General features: G+C 47.1%; 1 protein-coding gene across 4 annotated transcripts in view; it reads left to right on the top strand.

Moving 5' to 3' along the window:
• Positions 1-27,304, top strand: part of LOC126194813 (lipase member M-like) — a 245,746-nt gene that overhangs the window by 99,934 nt on the left and 118,508 nt on the right. For all 4 annotated transcript variants that reach the window (XM_049933134.1, XM_049933135.1, XM_049933136.1 and 1 more), the window contains exon 5: positions 24,232-24,478. In XM_049933134.1, coding sequence (XP_049789091.1) covers positions 24,232-24,478 — 247 coding nt within the window. The remainder of the gene's footprint in view (positions 1-24,231; positions 24,479-27,304) is intronic.

The following is a 27,304-nucleotide window of genomic DNA, read 5'->3' on the forward strand; positions in this document are numbered from 1 at the left end:
CCTGCACCTGCACGTAGTGGGTAACATCAGCGCTTACTACATTTCATGAGTGCAGACAATCTCACAACAGGTTAGCAGGTGAACAGTAGTGGCACCTGACAGTTCAACCTTTACTCATGGATAGTTTGTCTAGCCTCCAAATTGAGTGGTGATCGATTCTGAGGTTGGAGGCCAGCGTCTTTTGAGATGGAGGACAATATGTGATCGCTCCTACTCACATAAAAGCGACAGACAATCTCTGAACGTCTGCATTACCCTGCACACCCAGGAGTTCAATCAACAATCCAGCTTGTCACCAAATGGTTGGTTTGGCCGGGCACCAGGCGCAACTGCCCTGAATGGATGTGTAGATTCCTTTATTGACAGCAAAGCAAAGTGGCTTGACACATGCAGACGCCCTTGGCAGTTTCAAAGTACCATTCAGGCGCTTCCGCTATGATCAGTTATACATCATGGGACCTCTGCCAGGGTTGGAAGGCTACAAACACCTTCTCTTGGTAGTCGACCAAGTTTCACACTGGATGAAAGCCGTTCCACTGACAGCCAATGACTTCATAACGGCTTGGATATCACATTTTGGCTCCCCATATACCATCACCACATATCATGGGTGCCAATTCAATTCGGCGCTCTTTGCTGCTTTCTGGAAAATCTGCGTCATCTTCCACCATCACAGAATGGCATACCATCTCCATAATAATGACATGGCGGAATGATGGCATCTCATGATAAAAAGAGCACTCATGTGCCAAGGTGCATGGACCGATGCCCTTATGCTGGTGCTTGTTGGCATTCACATGACGTTTGAGGACAACCTACATGCTTCACTCGCAGAGATTCTTTACAGCGTGTCAGTCATACTTCCAACAGAATTTGTGTTATCAACCCCTACACAAGACCCATCATAACGATGGTGCAGTGGGTCAGAAACAAAGTTCGCAATTCTCAGGTGCCTCCCTCATCCGCGCTCGGTCCTGTAGCTATTCACACACAAGAAACTCGCAGATTGTAGACATGTGATGCTCCATGACGATTCTATACTGCTGGCCTTACAGCTTTTCAGTGAACCATTCCGAGGGATAAAATGCACCAGTTACGCATTCGAATCAACTTCAACGGCAGCCCTACGACAGTCTCCATTAAGAGAGTAAAACCTACAGGGACCCTCATTACTGGGAGGGGGCGGGGGGGGGGGGATAAAAACGACCTTCAGGACGACAACAAACTGGACATCTCACATTCGACCAGATCACGACCCAGCTAACCAAAAATACTCATGGTCGACACCTGTGACTTCGAATCAGAATAAGTTGTGGTCGAACTGGCCAACACCGACCTCTTGGTGGAAGCAACGAGTTCAGCCCTGGGCGCCAGAATCCAGGCAATCAGTACCAGCCTCGCCAGGACGTTCTGCATGCTGACAACACTGGAATTCATGGGGCGTCTTCACGAATCTCCCAGGAAAGTGAACTCAAAAACTACACTGCCGCTTGCCTCTCCATGCATCCTACAAGCCTCAGTTACTGCTCTGTATTTGACACGACTCACACACGATTCAGTACGATTGTCAGCAGAGGCAGAAGCAGCACCAGCCCGCACCACCTTGTGCTATGGTTGGTCACGTTGCCCTCCAACACGACGTGCGATGTATGAACTGTATACAATAACCAATCAGCAGCCACTGACGATGAGTGACAGACCTCATGTCTTCCAGAAAACTTCACAATACACCCTCCAGTGCACTGCACTCTAGAAGCGAGGGAGGGTTGTGGGGGGAGGGGCTCCGTGGGTATGTCTAGAATAGAGAATAGATCATCTCCTCAAAAGGTATGGAAAATGAAAAATTAGTGAAACTGAGCGGTAGTTATTGACATGTTCCTCTCTCTTGTAGAAGAATTTAACAATGGCATATTTCAATCTCACTCTCAGTTGTCAGCCAACATAGTTTTTACAGTGATGGGACTGAACCGCAGCTTGTATTTTATGGCCTGAGGATGGCCGATATCGACCAAAGCCATTTATTTTCTTAGACTGTGACAGGTAATTAAATTATCATAAAGACAGTCAATGACGGTGATGCCCTCTCGGCAGAAATAGTTGTCTGAGAAAGACAGAAACATGACCGTGCATTGCGATGGGTCTATGTATATCTCGATACATGTCTGTATCGAGATATGGGAAGTGCCTCATGAGACAATGATGCTGTGGGTGCCACCTAGAACGCTAGTGTAGATATATGCACGAGGGATACAACCCAAGGCTTGTTGTCGCCCTGTATGTCGACAATAACGCGCATCACATGATCCTGAGGAAAAGAACAAAGCTACTGCCTCATCCGACTTGTACTTCAGCAGACACCAAAGAAAATGTCCGTCGCTGTGGATGACAGAGAATTGCTTTGCATTGTTTGTGATATGTTTATTTCAGTGTGTTACATGATGGCCCTATGCAACAGAAATGAAAGTTGCAAACAAATCATCTGACGGATAAACTGAAGATTCCAGCCATGCGGTTAGCTGTAGCTGTAGCTGTTAGCTGTAGAGGGAATTTTTCAGAAAGGAGGGCGACAGTCGTACTCTCATTTACGAAATTTCCCTGCTAACCCTCTCCCGATCCATCGCCTGCTAGAAGAGAAGCCGTGCTAGACTTAGTTCGCGGGCAGGAGCTGCGGATGTCTGCTGGAGTGATCGCCATTTGCTGGAAGCCCGATACAGCCCAGACAGTGGCCATATCCGCAACACCCACTGCCTTCACACCTGTCGCCAGAAATGATGCCGACCGGTGCAGTGAATGTGAGCTCAGTTCACTGACGTACACTCCACGATAACGGCAAGCAGTATCGCCTTCCAGCCAGGGTCTTCACAATTACTGATCCTCAAGAAAGCGATCCTGATGTAACTATTACAGTTATTGTTTTCTTTTTTATCTCATTGTGTGATTGAGAAACATTAGTTACATTATACACTCCTGGAAATCGAAAAAAGAACACATTGACACCGGTGTGTCAGACCCACCATACTTGCTCCGGACACTGCGAGAGGGCTCTACAAGCAATGATCACACGCACGGCACAGCGGACACACCAGGAACCGCGGTGTTGGCCGTCGAATGGCGCTAGCTGCGCAGCATTTGTGCACCGCCGCCGTCAGTGTCAGCCAGTTTGCCGTGGCATACGGAGCTCCATCGCAGTCTTCAACACTGGTAGCATGCCGCGACAGCGTGGACGTGAACCGTATGTGCAGCTGACGGACTTTGAGCGAGGGCGTATAGTGGGCATGCGGGAGGCCGGGTGGACGTACCGCCGAATTGCTCAACACGTGGGGCGTGAGGTCTCCACAGTACATCGATGTTGTCGCCAGTGGTCGGCGGAAGGTGCACGTGCCCGTCGACCTGGGACCGGACCGCAGCGACTCACGGATGCACCCCAAGACCGTAGGATCCTGCGCAGTGCCGTAGGGGACCGCACCGCCACTTCCCAGCAAATTAGGGACACTGTTGCTCCTGGGGTATCGGCGAGGACCATTCGCAACCGTCTCCATGAAGCTGGGCTACGGTCCCGCACACCGTTACGCCGTCTTCCGCTCACGCCCCAACATCGTGCAGCCCGCCTCCAGTGGTGTCGCGACAGGCGTGAATGGAGGGACGAATGGAGACGTGTCGTCTTCAGCGATGAGAGTCGCTTCTGCCTTGGTGCCAATGATGGTCGTATGCGTGTTTGGCGCCGTGCAGGTGAGCGCCACAATCAGGACTGCATACGACCGAGGCACACAGGGCCAACACCCGGCATCATGGTGTGGGGAGCGATCTCCTACACTGGCCGTACACCACTGGTGATCGTCGAGGGGACACTGAATAGTGCACGGTACATCCAAACCGTCATCGAACCCATCGTTCTACCATTCCTAGACCGGCAAGGGAACTTGCTGTTCCAACAGGACAATGCACGTGCGCATGTATCCCGTGCCACCCAACGTGCTCTAGAAGGTGTAAGTCAACTACCCTGGCCAGCAAGATCTCCGGATCCGTCCCCCATTGAGCATGTTTGGGGCTGGATGAAGCGTCGTCTCACGCGGTCTGCACGTCCAGCACGAACGCTGGTCCAACTGAGGCGCCAGGTGGAAATGGCATGGCAAGCCGTTCCACAGGACTACATCCAGCATCTCTACGATCGTCTCCATGGGAGAATAGCAGCCTGCATTGCTGCGAAAGGTGGATATACACTGTACTAGTGCCGACATTGTGCATGCTCTGTTGCCTGTGTCTATGTGCCTGTGGTTCTGTCAGTGTGATCATGTGATGTATCTGACCCCAGGAATGTGTCAATAAAGTTTCCCCTTCTTGGGACAATGAATTCACGGTGTTCTTATTTCAATTTCCAGGAGTGTAAATGGTAACTGCAGTAAACTTAGCTGTGGTCCAGTAGCCTGTTCCTCGAGAGCTGGAAAACAGAGTAGGCAGTTACATCCAACGCTGACGCTGGGGTCTGAGAGCGAAGTCGACGTTCTGACTCACCCCAACAGTGTGCCGTTGGGGCTCTGGGGAGGCGAGTCCATTTCAAGGAAGATTATTGTCCACAAACCACTGCCCCAAAGATGCTACTTCATGATAAAGTGATTTGTCACACTGTGTGAAGGGCACGGTGCTGTAAAATGTGTTCGCATCCTTTTGGATTTAGCGATTCCTTAAGTACTATAGGGAGACCGCACTCTAACCACGTGGAACCCCCAGTATCATAACAGTACTTACTCCATACTTCACTTTTAGCACCAAACATCACAGTAAGTAACGTCCCCAAACGCACACATTGGATTATCATACGTTATCGCATCATTCACCCTTCCAGATCCCTCGTTTCCAGTGATCCAGAGTTCAGCGGCGTCGCGCTTTGCACCGTCTCGAGCGTCTGCTATCACTGACTGCAGAAACACGTGGCTTGTGAGGAGCTGCACGAGCACTGTACCCCATTGTTTCTAACTCCCGACACGCAGTCACTGTGCTAGATGGGCCTCTGGTAACACTTTGGAACTCACGTGTGGTTCTACTTCTACATCTACATCTACGTGATTACTCTGCTATTCACAATAAAGTTCCTGGCGGAGTGTTCCGTTCCACTCTCGAACGACACGCGGGAAAAATGAGCACTCACATTTTTCTGTGCGGGCCCTGATTTCTCTTATTTTATCGTGATGATCATATCTCCCTATGTAGGTGGGTGCCAACAGAATGTTTTCGCAATCGGAGGAGAAGACTGGTGATTGAAATTTCATGAGAAGATCCCGTCGCAACGAAAAGCGCTTTTGTTTTAATGACTGCCACTCCTATTCACGTATCATGTCTGTGACACTATCTCCCCTATTTCGTGATAATACAGAACGAGCTGCCCTTCTTTGTACTTTTTCGATGTCATCCGTCAGTCCCACTTGATGCGGATCCCACACCACACAGCAATACTCCAGAATGGGGCGGACAAGCGTAGTGTAAGCAGTCTGTTTGGTAGACCTGTTGCACCTTCTAAGTGTTCTGCCAATGAATCGCAGTCTTTGGTTTGCTCAGCTCACAATATTATCTATGTGATCGTTCCAATTTAGGTTATTTGTGATTGTAATCCCTAAGTATTTAGTTGAATTTACAGCCTTCAGATTTGTGTGACTTATCGCGTAATCGAAATTTAGCCGACTTCTTTTAGTACTCATGTGAACAATTTCACACTTTTCCTTATTCAGGGCCAATTGCCACTTTTCGCACCACACACATATCTAAATCATTTTGCAAGTCGTTTTGATCATCTGATGACTTTATAAGACGGTAAATGACAGCATCATCTGCAAACAATCTAAGACGGCTACTCAGATTGTCTCCTATGTTGTTAATATAAATTAGGAACAATAGAGAGCCTATAACACTTCCTTGGGGAACGAGGGATATTACTTCTGTTTTACTCGATGACTTTCCGTCTATTACTACGAACTGTGACCTTTCTGGCAGGATATCACGAATCCAGTCGCACAACTGAGGCGATACTCCGTAGGCACGCAGTTTGGTTAGAAGACGCTTGTGAGGAACGGTGTCGAAAGCCCTCTGGAAATCTAAAAATATGGAATCAATTTGACATGCCCTGTCGATGGCACTTATTACTTCATGAGTATAAAGAGCTAGTTGTGTTTCACAAGAACGATATTTTCTGAATCCGTGCTGACTATATGTCAATAAATCATTTTCTTCGAGGTACTTCATGATGTTCGAATACAGTATATGTTCCAAAACCCTGCTGCAAATCGACGTTAGTGATATAGGCCTGTAATGCAGTGGATTATTTATACTTCCTTTTTTGGGTATTGGTGTGACTTGAGCAATTTTCCAGTCCTTAGGTACGGATCTTCCTGTGAGCGAGTGGTTGTATATAACTGCGAAATATGGAGCTATTTTATCAGCTTACTCTGAGAGGAACCTCACTGGTATATAATCTGGACCGGAGGCCTTGCCTTTATTAAGTGATTTAAGCTGCTTTGTTACACCGAGGATATCTACTTCTATGTTTCTCATCTTGGCAGTTGTTCTTAATTGGAATTCAGGAATATTTGCTTCGTCTTCTTTGGTGAAGGAGTTTCGGAAAACCGTGTTTAATAACTCTGCTTTAGTGGTACTGTCATCAATGAATTCACCGTTGTTATCGCGCGGTGAAGGTATTGATTGCGTCTTGCCGCTGGTGTGCTTTATGTATGACCAGAATCTCTTTGGGTTTTCTGCTCCACAGATTTCACGCGACCTTTTATAACCAGTCTCCACAATTCTCAACAGTAACTGTCCGTCAGTATAATAGGTATGTATGGTTTTTATTTAGCTATGGTCGTCCCTTCGCGTCTCCATTTCGCAGTTTCAGCACCAGCAGTCAACTTACGCAGTTTTGGAAAGGTTGAAACGTCCCTGATGGATTTGTTACTAACGTGACATCCGATGACTGGTGAACGTCCTAAGTCACCGAGCTCTCCTAACCGTTCCATTCTGCCATCGCTGCTTCCCCACCGACAATACAGTACCAGTGGTCTCCTCCTTTGTTGGCGGGTCCGCCTGTCGTGACATCTGGCGGTCAGTTCCGCATTACACGGTGGTGTCTCGATACTTTTTCTGATCAGAGAGAGTACATGCGAGGCTTATTCGAAAAGTAAGGTCCAGTTACTTATCAAACAGAAGCCATCACAGATTTTTGAAAACACTGCCTTATTTAATATGGTTCTCTATTTTTATACATAGTTCCCAAATTTGTTTCAATATTTGTCTTTACGTTCTACAAGCTGTCACAGCCCTAAGTTATAGACGTCTGCTGCCTGTGAGGATACCCGGTCTTTCAAGTGCTCCGTTCACCTCGTCATGTGCTGCGAAGCGATTGCCGCCGAAAAACTCCTTTAGATAGCAGAACAAGCTAAAATCGGTCAGCATCAAGTCTGGACCTACGGTGGTAAGACAGTCTGGTCGCCTCCAAAATATATGATCAGGTTTTGGGAGTGAATGGCGCAATTGGGTCTGACATTGTCGTGCAGCAACAGAACTCACGTCGCTTATCCTGTACTGCACGTCGAAGTTTGGTCAGGATAGCGCAGTAAGCGGCTGCGGTTATTGTCGTCCCTTGCTGAGTAAACTCGACCAATAAGACTCCATGTCTATCCCAATACACGACTGGCATAACACTGCGTGTTGAGATTGTCTACTTGGCCTTGACTTTGAATGGTGATGTCCTGTGACGCCATTCCATTGACTGACGTTAAGACTCTGGTGTCGTGGGAGGAACCCATGTCTCGTCCCCCGTTACAACGTTCTCTCAAAATTCTTACAAGGTCTGATCACGGATCACCATGGAAATTTTCAGGACAGTCCTTCAAAGCTCTCGTCCCCTTATGCACTCTGACACACGGTGGCAATACCAAATCGAGTGGGGTACATTGACGAGAAAGGCCCGTCAGAAATCGTTGTACATGCACAATGGGTAGCTACGGCGATTCGGACCTTACTGTACCAATAACCCTCGAAATAAAAATAGTGCCTGGCATTTACTACAGTATCTTAGTACACACATAAAAAAAGTTTTGCATCACCCCGTTACCGAGAGTTCCTGAAGCCAGACGCTGACTGTGGATACTGTATCACAGGCACAGTCCCTCTGACTGTTCATAGATGTCACTAAGCCCACCCAAAGATGTAAACAACCATGCATGAGCAGCGTCTATTGGACGGAGGGGGTCCGACAGCCGATCAGTTCCAGTCATTCCAACAGGAAGGAGGTACACGGCTCGCTTTGTCCGTATTTCAACCATGCCTAGACGGTCAATACTGCGGTTCGCGATCGTTCGCGTAATTACTTTGTGACAGGAGCGCTCTCAACAAGGGAAGTGTCCAGGCGTCGTCATCCCGATGTTGTTCGGACATGGAGGAGATGCAGAGAGACAGGAACTGTCCATGACATGACTCGCTCAGGTCGCCCAAGGGCTACTACTGCAGTGGATGACTGTTACCCATGGATTATGGCTCGGAGGAACCCTGACAGCAACGCCACCATGTTGAATAATGCTTTTGGTGCAGCCACAGGACGTCGTGTTTCGACTCAAACTGTGCGCAATAAGCTGCATGATGCGCAACATCACTCCCGACGTCCGTGGCGAGGTCCATCTATGCAACCGCAACACCATGCAGCGCGGTACGGATGGGCCCAACAAGATGCCGAATGGACTGCTTAGGATTGACATCGCGTTCTCTTCAGTGGTGAGTGTCGCATATGCCTTCAACCAGACAATCGCCTATGGAGGCAACCCGGTCGGGCTGAATGCCTTAGACACTGTCCAGCGAGTGCAGCAAGGAGGAGGCTCCCTGCTGTTTTGGGGTGGCAGTATGTACGGCCGACGTACGTTGCTGGTGGTCATGGAAGACGCCGTAACGGCTGTACGATAAGTGGATGCCATCCTCCGACCGATAGTGCAATCATATTGGCAGCATATTGGCGAGGCATTCGTCTTCACGGACGACAATTCGCGCCCCCGTCGTGCACATCTTGTGAATGACTTGCTTCAGGATAACGGCACTGCTCGAGTAGAGTGGCCAGCATGTTTTTCAGACATGAACCCTGTCGGACATGCCTGGGATAGATTGTAAAGGGCGGTTTGTGGACGACGTGACCCACCAACCACTCTGAGGGATCTACGCCAAGCGACCGTTGAAGAGAGGGACAATCTGGATCAAGAGTGGCTTGATGAACCTGTGGGTAGTATGCTACGACGAATACAGGCATGCACCAATGAAAGAGGACGTGCTACTTGGTATTAGAGGTACCGGTGTATACAGCAATGTGGACTACCACCTCTCAAGGTCTCGCTGCATGATGGTATAACATGCAAAGTGTGGTTTTCATCAGCATGTTGATCTCTGTTCCAATTTTCTGTACAGGTTCCGGAACTCTCGGAACTGAGGTGATGCGAAACTTTATTTTATGTGTGTGTAAGTCGCACTGCTGTTATGTGTAACTGTCTTGGTTGAATAATCAAACCACCTTGTGATTATATTTGCATATGATTGCCTTTTATCAGTCAAATATGATGTCACCGAAAGTAGTGGGTTCCTCTGCTGATCCATCTTCCCGAGTTTTTTAATCTAACAATTTGATGATTAAATGATGTACATAGGTGTTCTTTATCTAGTAGAGTTGTTACAGTATCCACATATACTGCTATTAGAATAGTTTGACAGCCGCTTACAGTGAATGGTAGCTCCACACGAAGAGACCGCGAAACCAGTGGCGGCAGGCTGCAGTGGCAGTGGTCCGGAAGCATCTTTAGACTGTCACACGGCGACTCACGCGCAGGCAGCGTGGTGGGTGTGCCCAGTTGCTGTCTGCAGGAACTGAACTGCGATACACCACTGACAGCATAACACAGCTCCACTTCGGCATCATGTAGCTGGCGCGATACACCACTAATGCCATAATGTTGCTCCACGTCATCTGCCAGCATGGGTGCGTCGCTTCTGGATCACCCTGAACTCTGACGATTTGCTTATTTATTTAAAGAAAGGGACAGGTCACTACTGATTTAGAGAACGATAAGCAGACAGTGATTGAAACTTAAATGTTAGTTGAAGCATATCATATCAAAAATAACGGGCACACATCATACAACGCGCTCATACTACTGCCCAAGTCCATTGTGCACTGAGGTGACAAGTCGTGGGATAGCAGAGTGCACACATACAGGTAGCGGTAGTATCGCGTACACACCGTAGAAGAGGACAGTGCATTGGCGGATCTGTCATTTTTACTCGTCTGAAAATGTTTCCGGCGTGATTATGGCTGCACGACGGGAATTAATACTTTGAACACGGAATGAGCTAGACGCATGGGACATTCCATTTCGGATATCGCAATTGAATTCAATATTCCGAGATCCAAAGTGTCCAGACTGTGTCGAGAACACCAAATTTCAGGCATTGTCTCTCACCACGAACAAAGCAGTGGCCGATGCCCATCACTTAATGACCGAGGCAGCAGCGTTTGCGTAGAGTTCTCAGTGCTAAGTGGCAAACAACAGTGCGTGGAATAACCGCAGAAATCGATATAGGACATACGACGAACGTATCCGTTATGAGAGTGCGGCGAAATTCGACGTTAATGGGCTACGGCATCAGGCGGCTGACGCGCCTGCCTTTGCTAACAGCACGACATCGGCTGCAGCGGCTCTCCTCGGCTCGTGACCATTAAGGTTCGATCCTGGTCATATCAGCTGATGCATGATTAATACACTCCTGGAAATTGAAATAAGAACACCGTGAATTCATTGTCCCAGGAAGGGGAAACTTTATTGACACATTCCTGGGGTCAGATACATCACATGACCACACTGACAGAACCACAGGCACATAGACACAGGCAACAGAGCATGCACAATGTCGGCACTAGTACAGTGTATATCCACCTTTCGCAGCAATGCAGGCTGCTATTCTCCCATGGAGACGATCGTAGAGATGCTGGATGTAGTCCTGTGGAACGGCTTGCCATGCCATTTCCACCTGGCGCCTCAGTTGGACCAGCGTTCGTGCTGGACGTGCAGACCGCGTGAGACGACGCTTCATCCAGTCCCAAACATGCTCAATGGGGGACAGATCCGGAGATCTTGCTGGCCAGGGTAGTTGACTTACACCTTCTAGAGCACGTTGGGTGGCACGGGATACATGCGGACGTGCATTGTCCTGTTGGAACAGCACGTTCCCTTGCCTGTCTAGGAATGGTAGAACGATGGGTTCGATGACGGTTTGGATGTACCGTGCACTATTCAGTGTCCCCTCGACGATCACCAGTGGTGTACGGCCAGTGTAGGAGATCGCTCCCCACACCATGATGCCGGGTGTTGGCCCTGTGTGCCTCGGTCGTATGCAGTCCTGATTGTGGCGCTCACCTGCACGGCGCCAAACACGCATACGACCATCATTGGCACCAAGGCAGAAGCGACTCTCATCGCTGAAGACGACACGTCTCCATTCGTCCCTACATTCACGCCTGTCGCGACACCACTGGAGGCGGGCTGCACGATGTTGGGGCGTGAGCGGAAGACGGCGTAACGGTGTGCGGGACCGTAGCCCAGCTTCATGGAGACGGTTGCGAATGGTCCTCGCCGATACCCCAGGAGCAACAGTGTCCCTAATTTGCTGGGAAGTGGCGGTGCGGTCGCCTACGGCACTGCGTAGGATCCTACGGTCTTGGCGTGCATCCGTGCGTCGCTGCGGTCCGGTCCCAGGTCGACGGGCACGTGCACCTTCCGCCGACCACTGGCGACAACATCGATGTACTGTGGAGACCTCACGCCCCACGTGTTGAGCAATTCGGCGGTACGTCCACCCGGCCTCCCGCATGCCCACTATACGCCCTCGCTCAAAGTCCGTCAACTGCACATACGGTTCACGTCCACGCTGTCGCGGCATGCTACCAGTGTTAAAGACTGCGATGGAGCTCCGTATGCCACGGCAAACTGGCTGACACTGACGGCGGCGGTGCACAAATGCTGCGCAGCTAGCGCCATTCGACGGCCAACACCGCGGTTCCTGGTGTGTCCGCTGTGCCGTGCGTGTGATCATTGCTTGTACAGCCCTCTCGCAGTGTCCGGAGCAAGTATGGTGGGTCTGACACACCGGTGTCAATGTGTTCTTTTTTCCATTTCCAGGAGTGTATATGGTAAAGGAAATAATCCTTTGGCCGGTAGTGTCATTTAAAAGATTTGTCCAATGGAATTGTCACTAGAAACTGTGTCCCACACACATATATGTATAGCTGATGGCCTTGGCTAATTTACTTTCAAGTGACATGGAGTTAATTAACTACCGAAATGATATCTAGGAAAATTTGATTACTACACATTTATTTTAAGAGCATCTTAATACAAGGGAAAAGCTAAACACGGCGAACGTCTTCGTTCAAAATAAACTCAGTTCTAAGTAATGCACATATAGTGAGCCCCAAGCAACTAGGAAACACAGCGTAAAAGAGATCGCGACTTAATCGGCTTTAAATGCCGTGGCAGAAGTAATTGCGTTACCTACGGAACTGACGGGGGGGGGGGGGGGGGGGTCTAACATCCACCAGAATTAATACAAGCACCGGGCGGGTTAACGAGCGAGTGGTGGTAACTCAAGATTCACTGTAACAATCGTTGAGTCCCGAATTGTGAAAGAACAAATAAAAAAATATGAATCATGACTAAAGCTCTGGAGCGACTGTAATTTCTTCGCAAGGTTCCAAAACTTCAAACGGTGCCGATGTCGATTAAATCCTAACGCTGCAGCGTGAACACTCGCCGTACAGGCTGCCGCGGCATATCGCGAACTATCACCCATTGCTCTCTGCCGATCGCAGAACCAGGAAGCGTCTGTTCTTCACAGAAGCTCCGGAACTGAACCTGCTCTGGATTGGATTGGATTGTTTGGGGGAAAATACCAAAGAGCGAGGTCATCGGTCTCATCGAATTAGGGAAGGACGGGGAAGGAAGTCGGCCGTGCCCTTTCAAAGGAACCATCCAGGAATTTTCCTGGAGCGATTTAGGGAAATCACGGAAAACCTAAATCAGGATGGCCGGACGCGGGATTGAACGGTCGTCCTCCCAAACCTGCTCTCTACCGCTCTCTGAAAGCGAAAGTTCTCTCTACGGCTCCCTGAAACAGAATATTCTCTGTACTTTTACGTTTGTCTGACTCTGGCGTCTCAGCAAAAATAATTCTGCCAAAATCCCTGTCAGTCAGCCAAGTCTCGCTCTCATTCGTTCTGGGTATCAGAGGTGGGAAAATTCTCCACGTGACCTCTCTCCTTTCGTCTCGTGAGACTCAATAAGACATTCGCCCCATATTCCGTGTGAAACTCTGTCCACTGACGAACGAAACATTATTATTTGAGTAATATCTGCCTTTTTTGTTCCTTCAGCGTTAATACCATCATCAAATTGTCCATCTAGGTTATATTAAAAGGAAGTAATTACGTGGGTGACTGTAGTTGTTTTTGTTCTGTTCACACAGAAATTTCTGGTAGAAACGAAACATAACCGACTTTCCATCACACCAGGGGACATATTTGTCAAAATGCAAGTAGTGAGACACACGCCAGTACCACGCCAAGCCCTTTTTATTAATCTACCTCTGCGTCGTATGTTGTCAGATTGGATTTTCACAGTATTTGGATTAGAGGGGACGTGAAGAGCGCGGACCCAGACTACCATTTATTGAACATCTTACCGAGACGTTGATCATATTCGCAAATATTTAGCAAGTGGCACAAGCAAATCAACAGTTTCGAAAAGTAAAAAAGGTATGAGAGGGGTCTGACAAATCACTCTTATATTTACATTTGCAATTCCTCTCCTTGTTTCCGTAGACCGTGAGAAACAACTCAGAAACGATCTCCCTTTCCTCAGCATGACACTTAGATATGAAAGGCATCCACACTACGCTTTTAATGTGCGTATGCGTTTTTATAGTGATGCGAGGTAAACTCATGTCCAACGTGAGAGTGACAGCCAGATTCATAATAAGTACAAATACAAACCTCGGCTTGACGAATAAATGCATAATACTGCGTTCCACACTGGCATCTGAGAATAGAAGGATCTAGATGCAATGGCACAGTAGTGTAATGAGGGATAGGCTGCACTTTACTGTGAAGATGTTAATATTTAGCTACTTCCTTCCTCAATCGGGAGCTTTTTCACTAGGCCGAGATTCTTACCGTTTTAGTTAAACAAACAAACGATTTAGAAGAAGCAAACGATATTAGGATTGAAACTTCCTGGCAGATTAAAACTGTGTGCCGGACCGAGACTCGAACTCGGGACCTTTGCCTTTCGCGGGCAAGTGCTCTACCAACTGAGCTACCCAAGCACGACTCACGCCCCGTCCTCACACCTTCACTTCTGCCAGTACCTCGTCTCCTACCTTCCAAATTTAACAGAAGCTCTCCTGCGAACCTTGCAGAACTAGCACTCCTGAAAGAAAGGATATTGCGGAGACATGGCTTAGCCACAGCCTGGGGGATGTTACTGGAATGAAATTTTCACTCTAAAGCGGAGTGTGCGCTGATATGAAACTTCCTGGCAGATTAAAACTCGGGACCTTTGCCTTTCGCGGGCTGTGACTAAGCCATGTCTCCCTTAGAATGCCGACAACATCTAAAATAGTCGTCAGTGGGATAACGCCAACTACACACACAACCTGACAAACACTTGCACGAAGACCTGAGCGATACCCAAACAGTAACTAAGCACGCACGAAGACAAATCGGGAGTCGATGCACACACACACACACACACACACACACACACACACACACACACACACACACTGCCACTCATGAACGATCGGCGAGCCAAAACGCGTCGTCCGGTAGGACGACCGACCGACGATCCACCAAGACAGTGGCCCGGCTCAAGTGATGTGTGACGGCAGTGGTCGGGACAGCCATGTCGACGCAGGCCTCAGTGCCCCAACCCAACTGCACTACTGCCGCATTGCAACTCCCCCCCCTGGCAGGTCCGGACTGTTCTCCAGACGCGTTCCACCTGGCTGGCAGCCCAAACTCGAGGCGAACTGCCTTACGACAGACAACGACCAGGAAGTAATAGCAGTGGAGCAAAGATACTACGAGAGGGGATACATTGATACGCGCTGCTAGCGCCGCCCACGTTCAGGCAAGGCAGCAACTCAGTGACACCAGTAATTTAAATTAATGTAGCGAGGTGGAAGTGCATTAAAAACAGGGTGTAAAATACATGATGGCGGGAACATGGCCGCCGGCCGGGTGGCCGAGCGGTTCTAGGCGCTACAGTCTGGAACCGCGCGACCGCTGTGGTCGCAGGTTCGAATCCTACCTCGGGCATGGATGTGCGTGATGTCCTTAGGTTAGTTAGGTTTAAGTAGTTCTGGGTGACTGATGACCTGAGAAGTTAAGTCCCATAGTGCTCAGAGCCATTTGAGGCATTTTTTGAACGTGAGCCACGCACGGCTGAACTATATCTTGGCAGGGTGAGCTAAATGAAATACATGTACATGAAATGTACTCACGAATACGAATATGGACAACCATCAGCTGTGTAAGTGGATGAAAACAACGAAAATTTGTGCTGGACCCGAGTTCGAACCCAGATTGCCTATTTTATGCGAGCGGTCGCCTTAACAACTTTGGCTATCTGTGCACGACTCACGGCCAGACACAAACTTCCATAGGTCGTCAACTACGCGTCTGCGACCTGTACTCGTACACCTGTTGTGTGATTCCCATACAGGGGAGGTTGTTCTCATTGAATGTCGCTGCGTAGTATCGGCGGAAAATACGTGTTGTTAATAAGAACGATGCACTTGTCCTTCAGACCTGCAAACACGCATGTGAAGGTGAAACCTCACGCAAAACGGGAAATCTGGGTCCGAGCTCCGGCCCAGCACAGAATTTAATTGTTGTCCCACCCTGATCAAATGAGTCCCGATTTTAGTTGCAGAGAGCTGATGGTAGCGTTCGAGTATGGTGCAAATCCCCCTTCTCTAAATCCTCGCACAAACGAAAAAATGGCTGACATCGAAATAAGTGTCCAAGGAATAGAAAAGCAACTGGAATCACTCAACAGAGGAAAGTCCACTGGACCTGACGGGATACCAATTCGATTCTACACAGAGTACGCGAAAGAACTTGCCCCCCTTCTAACAGCCGTGTACCGCAAATCTCTAGAGGAACGGAGGGTTCCAAATGATTCAAATAGAGCACAGGTAGTCCCAGTCTTCAAGAAGGGTCGTCGAGCAGGTGCGCCAAACTATAGACCTATATCTCTGACGTCGATCTGTTGTAGAATTTTAGAACATGTTTTTTGCTCGAGTATCATGTCGTTTTTGGAAACCCAGAATCTACTATGTAGGAATCAACATGGATTCCGGAAACAGCGATCGTGTGAGACCCAACTCGCTTTATTTGTTCATGAGACCCAGAAAATATTAGATACAGCCTCCCAGGTAGATGCTATTTTTCTTGACTTCCGGAAGGCGTTCGATACAGTTCCGCACTGTCGCCTGATAAACAAAGTAAGAGCCTACGGAATATCAGACCAGCTGTGTGGCAGGATTGAAGAGTTTTTAGCAAACAGAACACAGCATGTTGTTATCAATGGAGAGACGTCTACAGACGTTAAAGTAACCTCTGGCGTGCCACAGGGGAGTGTTATGGGACCATTGCTTTTCACAATATATATAAATGACCTAGTAGATAGTGTCGGAAGTTCCATGCGGCTTTTCGCGGATGATGCTGTAGTATACAGAGAAGTTGCAGCATTAGAAAATTGTAGCGAAATGCAGGAAGATTTGCAGCGGATAGGCACTTGGTGCAGGGAGGGGCAACTGTCCCTTAACATAGACAAATGTAATGTATTGCGAAAACATAGAAAGAAGGATCCGTTATTGTATGATTATATGATAGCGGAACAAACATTGGTAGCAGTTACTTCTGTAAAATATCTGGGAGTATGCGTGCGGAACGATTTGAAATGGAATGATCATATAAAATTAATTGTTGGTAAGGCAGGTACCAGGTTGAGATTCATTGGGAGAGTGCTTAGAAAATGTAGTCCATCAACAAAGGAGGTGGCTTACAAAACACTCGTTCGACCTATACTTGAGTATTGCTCATCAGTGTGGGATCCGTACCAGATCGGGTTGACGGAGGAGATAGATAAGATCCAAAGAAGAGCGGCGCGTTTCGTCACAGGGTTATTTGGTAACCGTGATAGCGTTACGGAGATGTTTAATAAACTCAAGTGGCAGACTCTGCAAGAGAGGCGCTCTGCATCGCGGTGTAGCTTGCTAGCCAGGTTTCGAGAGGGTGCGTTTCTGGATGAGGTATCGAATATATTGCTTCCCCCTACTTATACCTCCTGAGGAGATCACGAATGTAAAATTAGAGAGATTAGAGCGCGCACGGAGGCTTTCAGACAGTCGTTCTTCCCGCGAACCATACGCGACTGGAACAGGAAAGGGAGGTAATGACAGTGGCACGTAAAGTGCCCTCCGCCACACACCATCGGGTGGCTTGCGGAGTATAAATGTAGATGTAGATGTAGATGTAGAATCCATGGATTCAAGTTGTCAACAAGGCACTGTGCAAACTTGTGATGACTCCATATTGGTATGATTTTGTGATTTGTTTTTACATGAAATGAAATGGGTCCACTGATGCAAGTGAACCGCTCTTTGGCTGAGAAATGGTTATCTTCGGCTACTTGAGAAACATTTGCAGCGATTCATAGACTTCATGTTCCCAAACGACGACGCAGCTTGTCACTGGGCCACAATTGTTCACGATCGGTTTGAAGAACTTTCTGGACAATTCGAGGGAATGATTTAGCCACCCAGATCGCCCGACACGAGTCTCATCGAACATTTTCGGCACATTATCGAGTGGACAGTTCGTGCACAAAATCCTGCCCCGGCAATAGTTTCGTAAATATGGCTGGCTATAGAGGCAGCATGACTCAACATATCTGCAGGAGACTTATAACGAATTGTTGGGTCCAGGCCACGTCGACTGGCTGCAATAGGCCGGGCAAAAGGAGCTCCGACATCATGTTGGGAGGTATCCTGTGACTTCTGTCATCTCAGTGAACAATCCTAATATCTGGAATCAAATTTTCACTCTACAGCGGAGTGTGCGCTGGTATGAAACTTCCTGGCAGATTAAAACTGTGTGCCGGACCGAGACTCGAACTCGGGACCTTTGGCATTCGCGGGCAAGTGCTCTACCAACCGAGCTACCCAAGCGCGACTCTCGCCCCGTCCCCACAGCTTCACTTCTGCCAGTACCTCGTCTCCTCCCTTCCAAACTTAACAGAAGCTCTCCTGCTGAAGACCAGTGGAGTTATATCCGGTCGGTGAAGGCGGCTGGGTCTGCTGGCGGTCGCTGCACAGTGTCGGAGCGTGTGTGGAGCTGTCCGATTGCTACGAGCTTCGTGGTTCACCGACCCAGGACGTCAAAGTTGAGTAGTGGTTTCAAGTACTCAAGCCACGTCCATTCATGTTGTGTGGTTCGTTTCGGTGGTTCGCTGTTGGGGAGGTTTACCTGTGATCAACACCAAGTGTTTGTATTGCTCAAATTCAGCCGCCATGCGGTGGAATTAATTATATTGGTTGAGTACAATTCAAGTGCACCAGTGGAATTTTGTGCCTTGCGGCCGTTAGTGCTCCCTTTATCTGCCCTGGCCACTAACGTAATTTCAGGCAACGTCCTTTCCTCACCCGTTATCGGTGTCCAGCACAGTGACAGCTTAATACATATACATATTTGATTGTGAGTAATGACGCCCGTAACATTTTGTGTTTGAATTCTCATGTATCGATTGGTGGCAAGAAAGTCGTTTGTCGGTCGGTCCGTGGCTGTCCCTTGGTTGGGTTCCGACGGATCAAGTGTAGTTGGGCTCATCACCTGTCTCACCTAAGTGAACGAGGGCAGACCGACCCCCTGCAGGCTTCTGAGTGTTGTTGTCTTTACTGTCTTTCTCACCGGTGTTTAATTGTCTGTTTATAAACTATCATAGCCAATGATAAAAAAATTCTTGGTTTCACTGTGTTTTATGTAAGTAAGTTTGAATTCCGGCAAGTGGATATTTGCTGAAAGGTTATTGCCGTTGTGTAGTCTTTTCTTTTAGTCCGGTTTCAGTTACTTAAAACTTAAGCCTTACGGTTACAAATTTTTTTAAATTTTGGAAAATTAATTGTTGGTCTTCAGCCTTGGAAACTTATTCTTAAAATTACCATTGAAGCTTAAACATTGCGGCCTTCTGCCTTTGAAAAGTTATGGTAATTTATTTTAAAATCTTGAAAATTTTACTGTGGGCCTTCAGCCGTTTGTATTGCATCTTGTTTATGTTTGTCTGTCCATTCTTGCCTTGAGTCTTTCAGTCTAGCTGTATTATTTGTAATTGTAATTGCATGTCTTCAGTCACTTGAAATTTACCTTGTTGATTTTTAAGATTTCTTGTTTGGAGGCCTTCAGCCACCATGAAAGAAAAAAAATGTTAAAAAAAATGTTCAAATGTGTGTGAAATCATATGGGACTTGACTGTTAAGGTTATCAGTCCCTAAGCTTACACACTACTTAACCTAAATTATCCTAAGGACAAACACAGACATCCGTGCCCGAGGGAGGACTCGAACCTCCGCCGGGCTCAGCCGCACAGTCCATGACTGCAGCGCCCTAGACCGCTCGGCTAATCGCGCGCGGCAGCCATGAAAGATTTGGAGTTTGAAAGTCGTAGTTGTAAAAGTTCGGCTACGTGCCGCTTTGGTTGTAAATGTGTTATTAAATTACAATAAATAACAATTTTATGGTGAAACTGACCCCAACCTTATTTGGCCCTTTCCACAATCCTAATCACCTGTTTTGGCCAGCGCGTTTAGCGGGCGTATCAATAGTCTCTTTCCACATGATAATACACCTCTCCCATTCAGCTCACCATGCCGTTCCTAAGCGAATGAAATCTACTATCAACGGATATATGCTTTGGCCGACGTCCATCAGTTAACGATCGAGAGCAGCGGCGTTTGCGAAGAGTTGTCACTTCTAACAAACAAGCAGCAATGCATAGAAATAAATCAATGTGGGACGTACGACGAACGTATCCGCTAAGACAGTGTTGCGAAATCTGGCGTTTATGTGCTGTGGCAGGGGACGACCGACGAGAGCGCCTTTGCTAGCAGCAGGATATCGCCTGCAGAGCCTCTCCTGGGCTCCTCACCATATCGGTAGCTTCCTAGACGACTGGAAAACCGTGGCTTGATCATATGAGTCCTAGTTTCACTTGGCGAGAGCTGATGGTAGCGTTCGAGACCCAACGACACTATTGACCCAATTCGTCAGCAAGGCGCTGTGCAAACTGGTGGTGTCTCCGTAATGATGTGCATTACTTGTATCGAATGGACTGGGCGCTCTGGTCCATCCGAATTGAATAGAAATGGATATGTTCGACTGCTGGGAGACCATTTGCAGCCAAACAACGACGGAATTTCTATGGATGTTAATGGATGACGTCACCAGGCCACAACTGTTTGCGATTGGCCTGAAGAACATTCTGTGCAGTTCGAGTGAATGATTTTGCCACTCAGATAGCCCGACATGAAGCCCATCGACGATTTATGGAACGTAACAGAGAGGTCCGTTCGTGCATAAAATCCTGCACCGGCAATACTTTCATAATTATGAACGGCTATAGAGGCGGCATGGCTCAATATTTCTGCAACGGCTTGTTGGATCCATGCCACGTTGGGTTGCAGTGCTAGTCTGGGCATAAAGAGGTCCTACACGGTACCAGGAGGTATGCCATGACTTTTGTCAACTCAGTATAAATCGTCACTGCATACCCTTCAGCTTTACACAATCTGTCTACGCTACTGCAATATACTCGCATTGCATCTGTAATGTTGAACGGAGTATCCATCATGTGGTTTACAATACACACTTTGAACAATACTTAGCTTACAAAGGACGTTTTCTCGTCTGGAAGGAACGGATAACTTTCCTAAGCACGGTATATTTCCAGGAGGGTATACCGCTAATTTCAGATTAGAACACACACGGAGAGTATCTGGCACTTCGCGAACGTAAATAGTAACACCAACAAACCCTTGAGATAACATAAACCTCGGATGAGAATAATTCCCTTTACCATTATGTGGGAAAGTAGCTGCATTCTGCACTCGCTTGACTGAGAGGGCGTACACATGGGGTGGACACTCCTCATCGGTACATCCAGCGTCACACTTTGCAATTTGAGGAACTGGGCAGGGTAACGTTATATCATCCCACCCCAAAAGTATTTAGACAGCAAGAGTTTATCATTTCGTAGTCTGGGACGGAACTGGCATTTCAGTCTGTATATTCCGGTCCACAGCAGCTGCGAAGTTCATGGAGGAAGTTTTTTTGCGCGCAGGGTGTTACTTTATTTTTTAAATAAACACTTTATCTCATAATTTAGCAATCAAATAATTCCGTCCTCTTGAACCTTACAAAGCTACCTCATGGTAAAAATAATATCAAACGCTGCAGCAGATTGTGCGGGGGATTCAACTTGTGATGGTGTCCTTGGCAATATCACATGCCCATATTAGATATGGGAGCAATTTTTCCATCTGTTAAGTCCTTATGTAAAATTAGAAAAGCACAACCTTGATGTCGATTTCAGCATTGTGCCAGGGTACAACACATTAAAATACGTTAGTGTAGCTACTGAAGTGACGACACTCGTTGTGTAGTCAGCGTATTAAAATCAAATGTGTGATTTCACTGGCACAGTCACCAAATTCAGACTTATCCCATTTTACAATTGAGTTCGTGACCACTACTGTTGTACAATACTCTCACTAAAGACGGCCTCACACGATGTGTCGAATGCATCAAGCAACACAGACAATTTTTACTTTGCTTCGCCATAAATTTGGATCTTGTTAATGTCCAATAGAGCGAAATTAAATAAAACTTTTTCTATATCTACGTGTATTATAAAATTGGGTCTTCATAAATAAATTTATGGTTTCAAAAAGCTGTAGAAGGAGAACCACTGCGCAGAATAATGTCAAACTTGAGCAGCATATTATTGATGCAGAGGTAACGCCATGGAACAAGAAAGTTTAACGAAAATTTGACCCATATATGGCGCTGTGAGCTTCAGAACATGCACGCCAAGAGACACGCAGCACACGGCAGTTCCTCATTGAGCGAGCTAGACGCCAAACATGACTGTCTCCGTGAAACATGGCACGCTGCTGGTGTAGGTATTTAGCAAGAACGGCCGCCTTGGTGCAGGTCTTATCACATTAGACGCCACATTGGCCGACCTGCCCGCCGGTTGGGGATGAAATGATGATGAAGACAGCACAACCCGCAGTTCCTGAGCCGAGAAAATCCCCGACCCAGCCGGTAATCAAACCCGGGCCGCTTAGGACGCTAGTCCGACATGCTGACCATTCAGTTATCTGGGCGGACAATAAGAAGGGTGACTATGCGCCGGTAGCCCTGCAGATGTTCCAGACACTCAAGGGTATGGAAAAAGGCATTCGTCTGGAGAAAATTATTTTAAAATTTGAAAAACAGGGGTATAGCGATGGTGTGCACATATGAGCTGCACATCGAATTGCCCAACACTGGAGATACCCGCGAGCTCGTTGCAAAAAATCGTACGAAACATCCTGCGTTGCTGTCCATACAAAACAACCCATGTTCAGGAGATGCTTCCTGCTGACCAGCCAGCAAGACAAACGTTTGCTCTCCAATTTCTGGTTCGCGTGCAACTGGACAGTGAATGGCCACAGAACATTTTCTGCACATACGAATCCCATTACCATTTCCAGGAACATGTCAGTACGCAGAATAACAGAAAATCGGCAACGGAAAATCCGTTGCACATTAACCGGTACCACTTCATTCGGCAAATGTGACTTTGTGGTGGTGGTTGAGGGCTTCATTTACCGTAGGGCCGTGTTTTTTCCAGCAGACGTGTCCTGTGGATCCTGTTACACATATCGTCACCGGCAAGCGCTAGGAGTGTCTTTTTCGCTCCAACGTCGTTCCAACCCTTCAGCCCTGTGGACGTGTGGGTTGGAACGGTTTCATGGAAGTTTCGTCCGCACATTGCACATCCAGTGAAGTGGCTGCTGCGGAGGCATTCAGAGAAGCTATAATTATCAGCCGTCATTTCCCTACTGTCTGGCCGTTCAGATTACCTGATCTTAATCCGTATGGCTTATGGCTGTGGGGTTGTCTCAAAGATGTTGTGTTCAGTGCTCCAGTCGCAAAAGTAGCTGAACTGAGGGAACGTATTCTCAATGTGACCCCTAAGACACTCCGATCTGCTGTGGAACACACTGTTTCTTTATTTCAACTTGCAGAAAACAGTGGCGCCAGCCGGAGTGGCCGAGCGGTTCTAGGCGCTTCAATCTGGAATCGCGCGACCGTTACGGTCGCAGGTTCGAATCCTGCCCCGGGCAGTTAGGTTTAAGTAGTTGTAAGTCCTAGGGGACTCATGACCTCAGAAGTTAAGTCCCATAGTGCTCAGAGCCATTTGAACCAAAACAGTGGCTTGGGTCAATTACGTAACAGAGCTACAACTGTTAATTGCCAAAGATGTGCAGTCATGGACATTGAATGGTGTGGATGATGTAGCATGCAACTGAACTGCAGCCGACTTATTACGATTCATACGTCATGTGAAGCAGACACCATGTAAGTATGTTCGATGTGTGCTCCTAAGCCATTGGATCGATTTCAAGTAAACTTTGGGTACATGAGGCACATAACACTTACTGTGTGGAAAGGAGTACTGTGGGGGTAAGAACGACGATCCATAGGGGAGAGGGTGGGGGCTAAAATGGGGAGAGGTGGAAGAGAGAGGGGAAGAATGAGATGACGGAGAAAGTGGATAGACATGGACAGGGAGAGAGGGGAGGAGGAGATGAAGAGTGGAGATGCGAGGAAGAGAGCAGGGGAGGAGATTGGCAGAGAGGGGGGGAGGGAGGAGGAGATGGAGAGCGAGGGCGAGACGAGGTGGTGTATACAATACACATGATGTACGCATACACGGCTGAAGCAGTAGGCAAAAAGCTAGTTAGAGACAGAACGACAGCATGCCCAGGAAACATGTAAGTTGCTGACTATTGACCACCTGTTATCGTCATTTGCCTGCCTCTGCCGCACAGCCTGGACGACATGGGCGAGTACGACGTGGAGGCGCTGGTGGCGCTGACGCAGCGCGTTACGGGCGACGCGTTGCCCTTCTACCTGGGCTACAGCACAGGCGGGGGGGCGCTCTACACGTGGCTGCAGCGCCGGCCACGTGCACACCACGTGCTCAGAGGCGCACTGCTCTGGACGCCCTCCGTCTTCTACACCGAGCCCCACAGCACCATCTTCAAGATTTACCATCTCCTTCCAGAGTCCCTAGTGGTAAGGTTCACCCTTCCTTAGCCACTGCCTTAATAGTCTAATCAGAATTACTTTAGTGTTTTTGTCTTGGAACTACTTAAAAAGAAGTGGTTTACAGAAATTACTCCTTTTTCAATTTAAAAAAAAATTTGTATGTTTCTCAGCAGGAACGCAATAGAGACTTTGAATGGAAATTCACCTTTGGCCTTTGTCATGCCTGCATGTGGGGTAGGAGTTCTAAGGTGATGAGAGCCATGGAAAACTTTGTCGACATTCGCAGAACCCACACTGCTTCATTAGCACTCATGCACACACACACACACACACACACACACACACACACATACACACATACATGTGCACACATGCACACCTGTTACATCTTGCTCTCGCACTTTGCTCTCTGACACCCAAACGTATTACAATCACAGTTCAATCTCTGATCCCTCTTCCACCAAATTTTTCCTCTGGTTTGATTTCTGGACCCCAAAAATTTTACAACAGCAGATACGTCTGTGACACATGCCTCGCCATCTTGCTCTTGTAGTTCATTCTATGTATCCAATGAATTTACAAGGTATGAATTGGTGTCTGTTGTCTGCCTTTTGAGGCTCATACACGCTACCATCCCTACACTACAGTGTTGCTATTATCGTTGAGTATGAACCATTTATCATCTTTTGCTGATAATGTGAACTGACTTTGCTTCATAGTGGTAAGTGTATGCAGCTTCGATCGAATTGCGTACTGAACAGTTGATTTAGCAGCTTCTTTTAATATCTAGTCAAAGGTGCCAACTGAAACATCGATTTTTCCTGCACTTCTTTTCGAGGTAGCTCGAAAATCGTCTTCGTTCAGATAAGACTGATACGTCACCTGCTGCAATCCAACAATCAGGGCCCAGCCTATGCAGCAAGCAGAGCGTGCCTTCCCACCACTAGAACCCACACTGTGCAAGACACAGTGCAAAGTGTTAGAGATGAAACATACGGTAAATTTTACATCACAGCTCCTTAAGACTTGCATATTGTTTTATGTTCGGGGAATCCAAACTAAACTGAGGCAGCACTGAGAATTCGGACCGATGAGCGAGGCATTCCAGGGTCGCCTGTGCACTTATGCAAACCATTGTGCTAACGTGGCTTGCTGACCAGTTTACCTGACAAGTAAGCAGGAGACCCAGATTCGATACCCGGACTTCGCACAAATTTTCACTCGTCGCCTCACTCCATATATATAAAGGCATATCTGTAAGAGGCCAGGAAAGTCTTTCAAAATGTTTCAGTTCTTCTGTATAAGTGCCTACATCTTTCAGCCTGGAAACCGAACAGAAAGTCTCTAGTCACAGTTGCACTCCAGCCTGCAACACCTGATCTGCTGCCCAGGGGAAAATAAATATTATAGCTCCCTTGTGCCACGCATACTTGGAGGTACCAACCAACCTAAAAACATACTACTCATAATAGTTGTAATTATTAGTCTGATGTAACGTTGTCCAGTACACTATCCTCAGTCATAAATGCGAGTATCTGCACTTATGCTGATAATACCCTATATATACTCATAACGTCAGGAAATTATTATTCACCGTGCATGGGGGCTTAATTAAATGAAATGAAAATAATTTTAATTTTTTGCTTCAGTAGCTGTCTGTTCGGTTACGAAGTCTCGTAACGGTTGGCCCTGACTAGTATTATTACGCAATCTGACTGCATAGAACAACAACAAAGAATGAAATGGAAATTTTCATTAACACAATTAATTAATTAAGTCCCCAGCAACTATAAAACCTACGAAACCAAAGCACAAGTGTAACTGTTCTGTGTGTGGAAGTATGACTCAACGTACGCATCTGGCACGGTTCTTCTTCAACAACACAAAAAATTTTAAATATCATTTATACTTAATTAATTAAAGAAAATAGAAATACCATAATTCCTCAAGAAAACCAGAATTACACTCTAATACAAGAACACAAGCCAGATGCTTTGTTGACTGAACCTGAAATGACGCATTATTCAGGACATTGAAATAATGAGAAAGAAAAGAAAAGTAGTTTGTTACCTTAATTTATATTGATGAAAAGCACTCTAGACATTACAATCTCTCCACACCGACTCGCTACTATCACATCGCAACAAGAACTTTTCAGTATCACATCTCAGCAAGCACTGCCTACTAGCTCATCTCAACAAACACACCTCACTACGACATCTCAGCACTGACTACCACGAGCTCTCCCCAAGCACTGACTACTACGAGTTCTCAATAATCACTGCCAGTGGAGGCGGCGGAATAATACTCTCTAGCGCGATCTCTGGCGCTGTGGCTCAGTGTAGCCACCTTTCATATGCCCTTCCTCCACAGGCTAGAATTTGATGGTATTTTTGCCAGCATTGGTGGTGAAAATACCACCAAATTCGTCAAAAAAAATACAGACAAAAATAAAAGATAATATTAATGCGTAAATATCATATAACTAGATAAAATTTTGGCTTTGCATTGACCTTTCAATAACCTAATATATAAAATACAGTAAGCAATACAAATTCCTTCATACATGTGACTTTACATAACAGTTTACACAAGTATTATGTGGTTAAACAGTTCAATCAATAGCGTCAGCAATGACGAATATGTGCAGGTAAGAGTCTCATAACTTTTCACCAACAGTAATACACAAAAAATCAGTTTATACAAATATTCACATAAACGCTTTCCATACCCCAAGAAACAAGTAGTTGACAGTTCCAGCAGTAGCACCCAGCAATGGTCAACAGGTGCAAATACCAACAAGTGACATTTTTTCAGTAGAAACAGTCCATCAGTGGCACCCAGTAATGTTGA

Source organism: Schistocerca nitens, chromosome 7, assembly GCF_023898315.1.
Source record: "Schistocerca nitens isolate TAMUIC-IGC-003100 chromosome 7, iqSchNite1.1, whole genome shotgun sequence".
NCBI lineage: Eukaryota > Metazoa > Arthropoda > Insecta > Orthoptera > Acrididae > Schistocerca > Schistocerca nitens.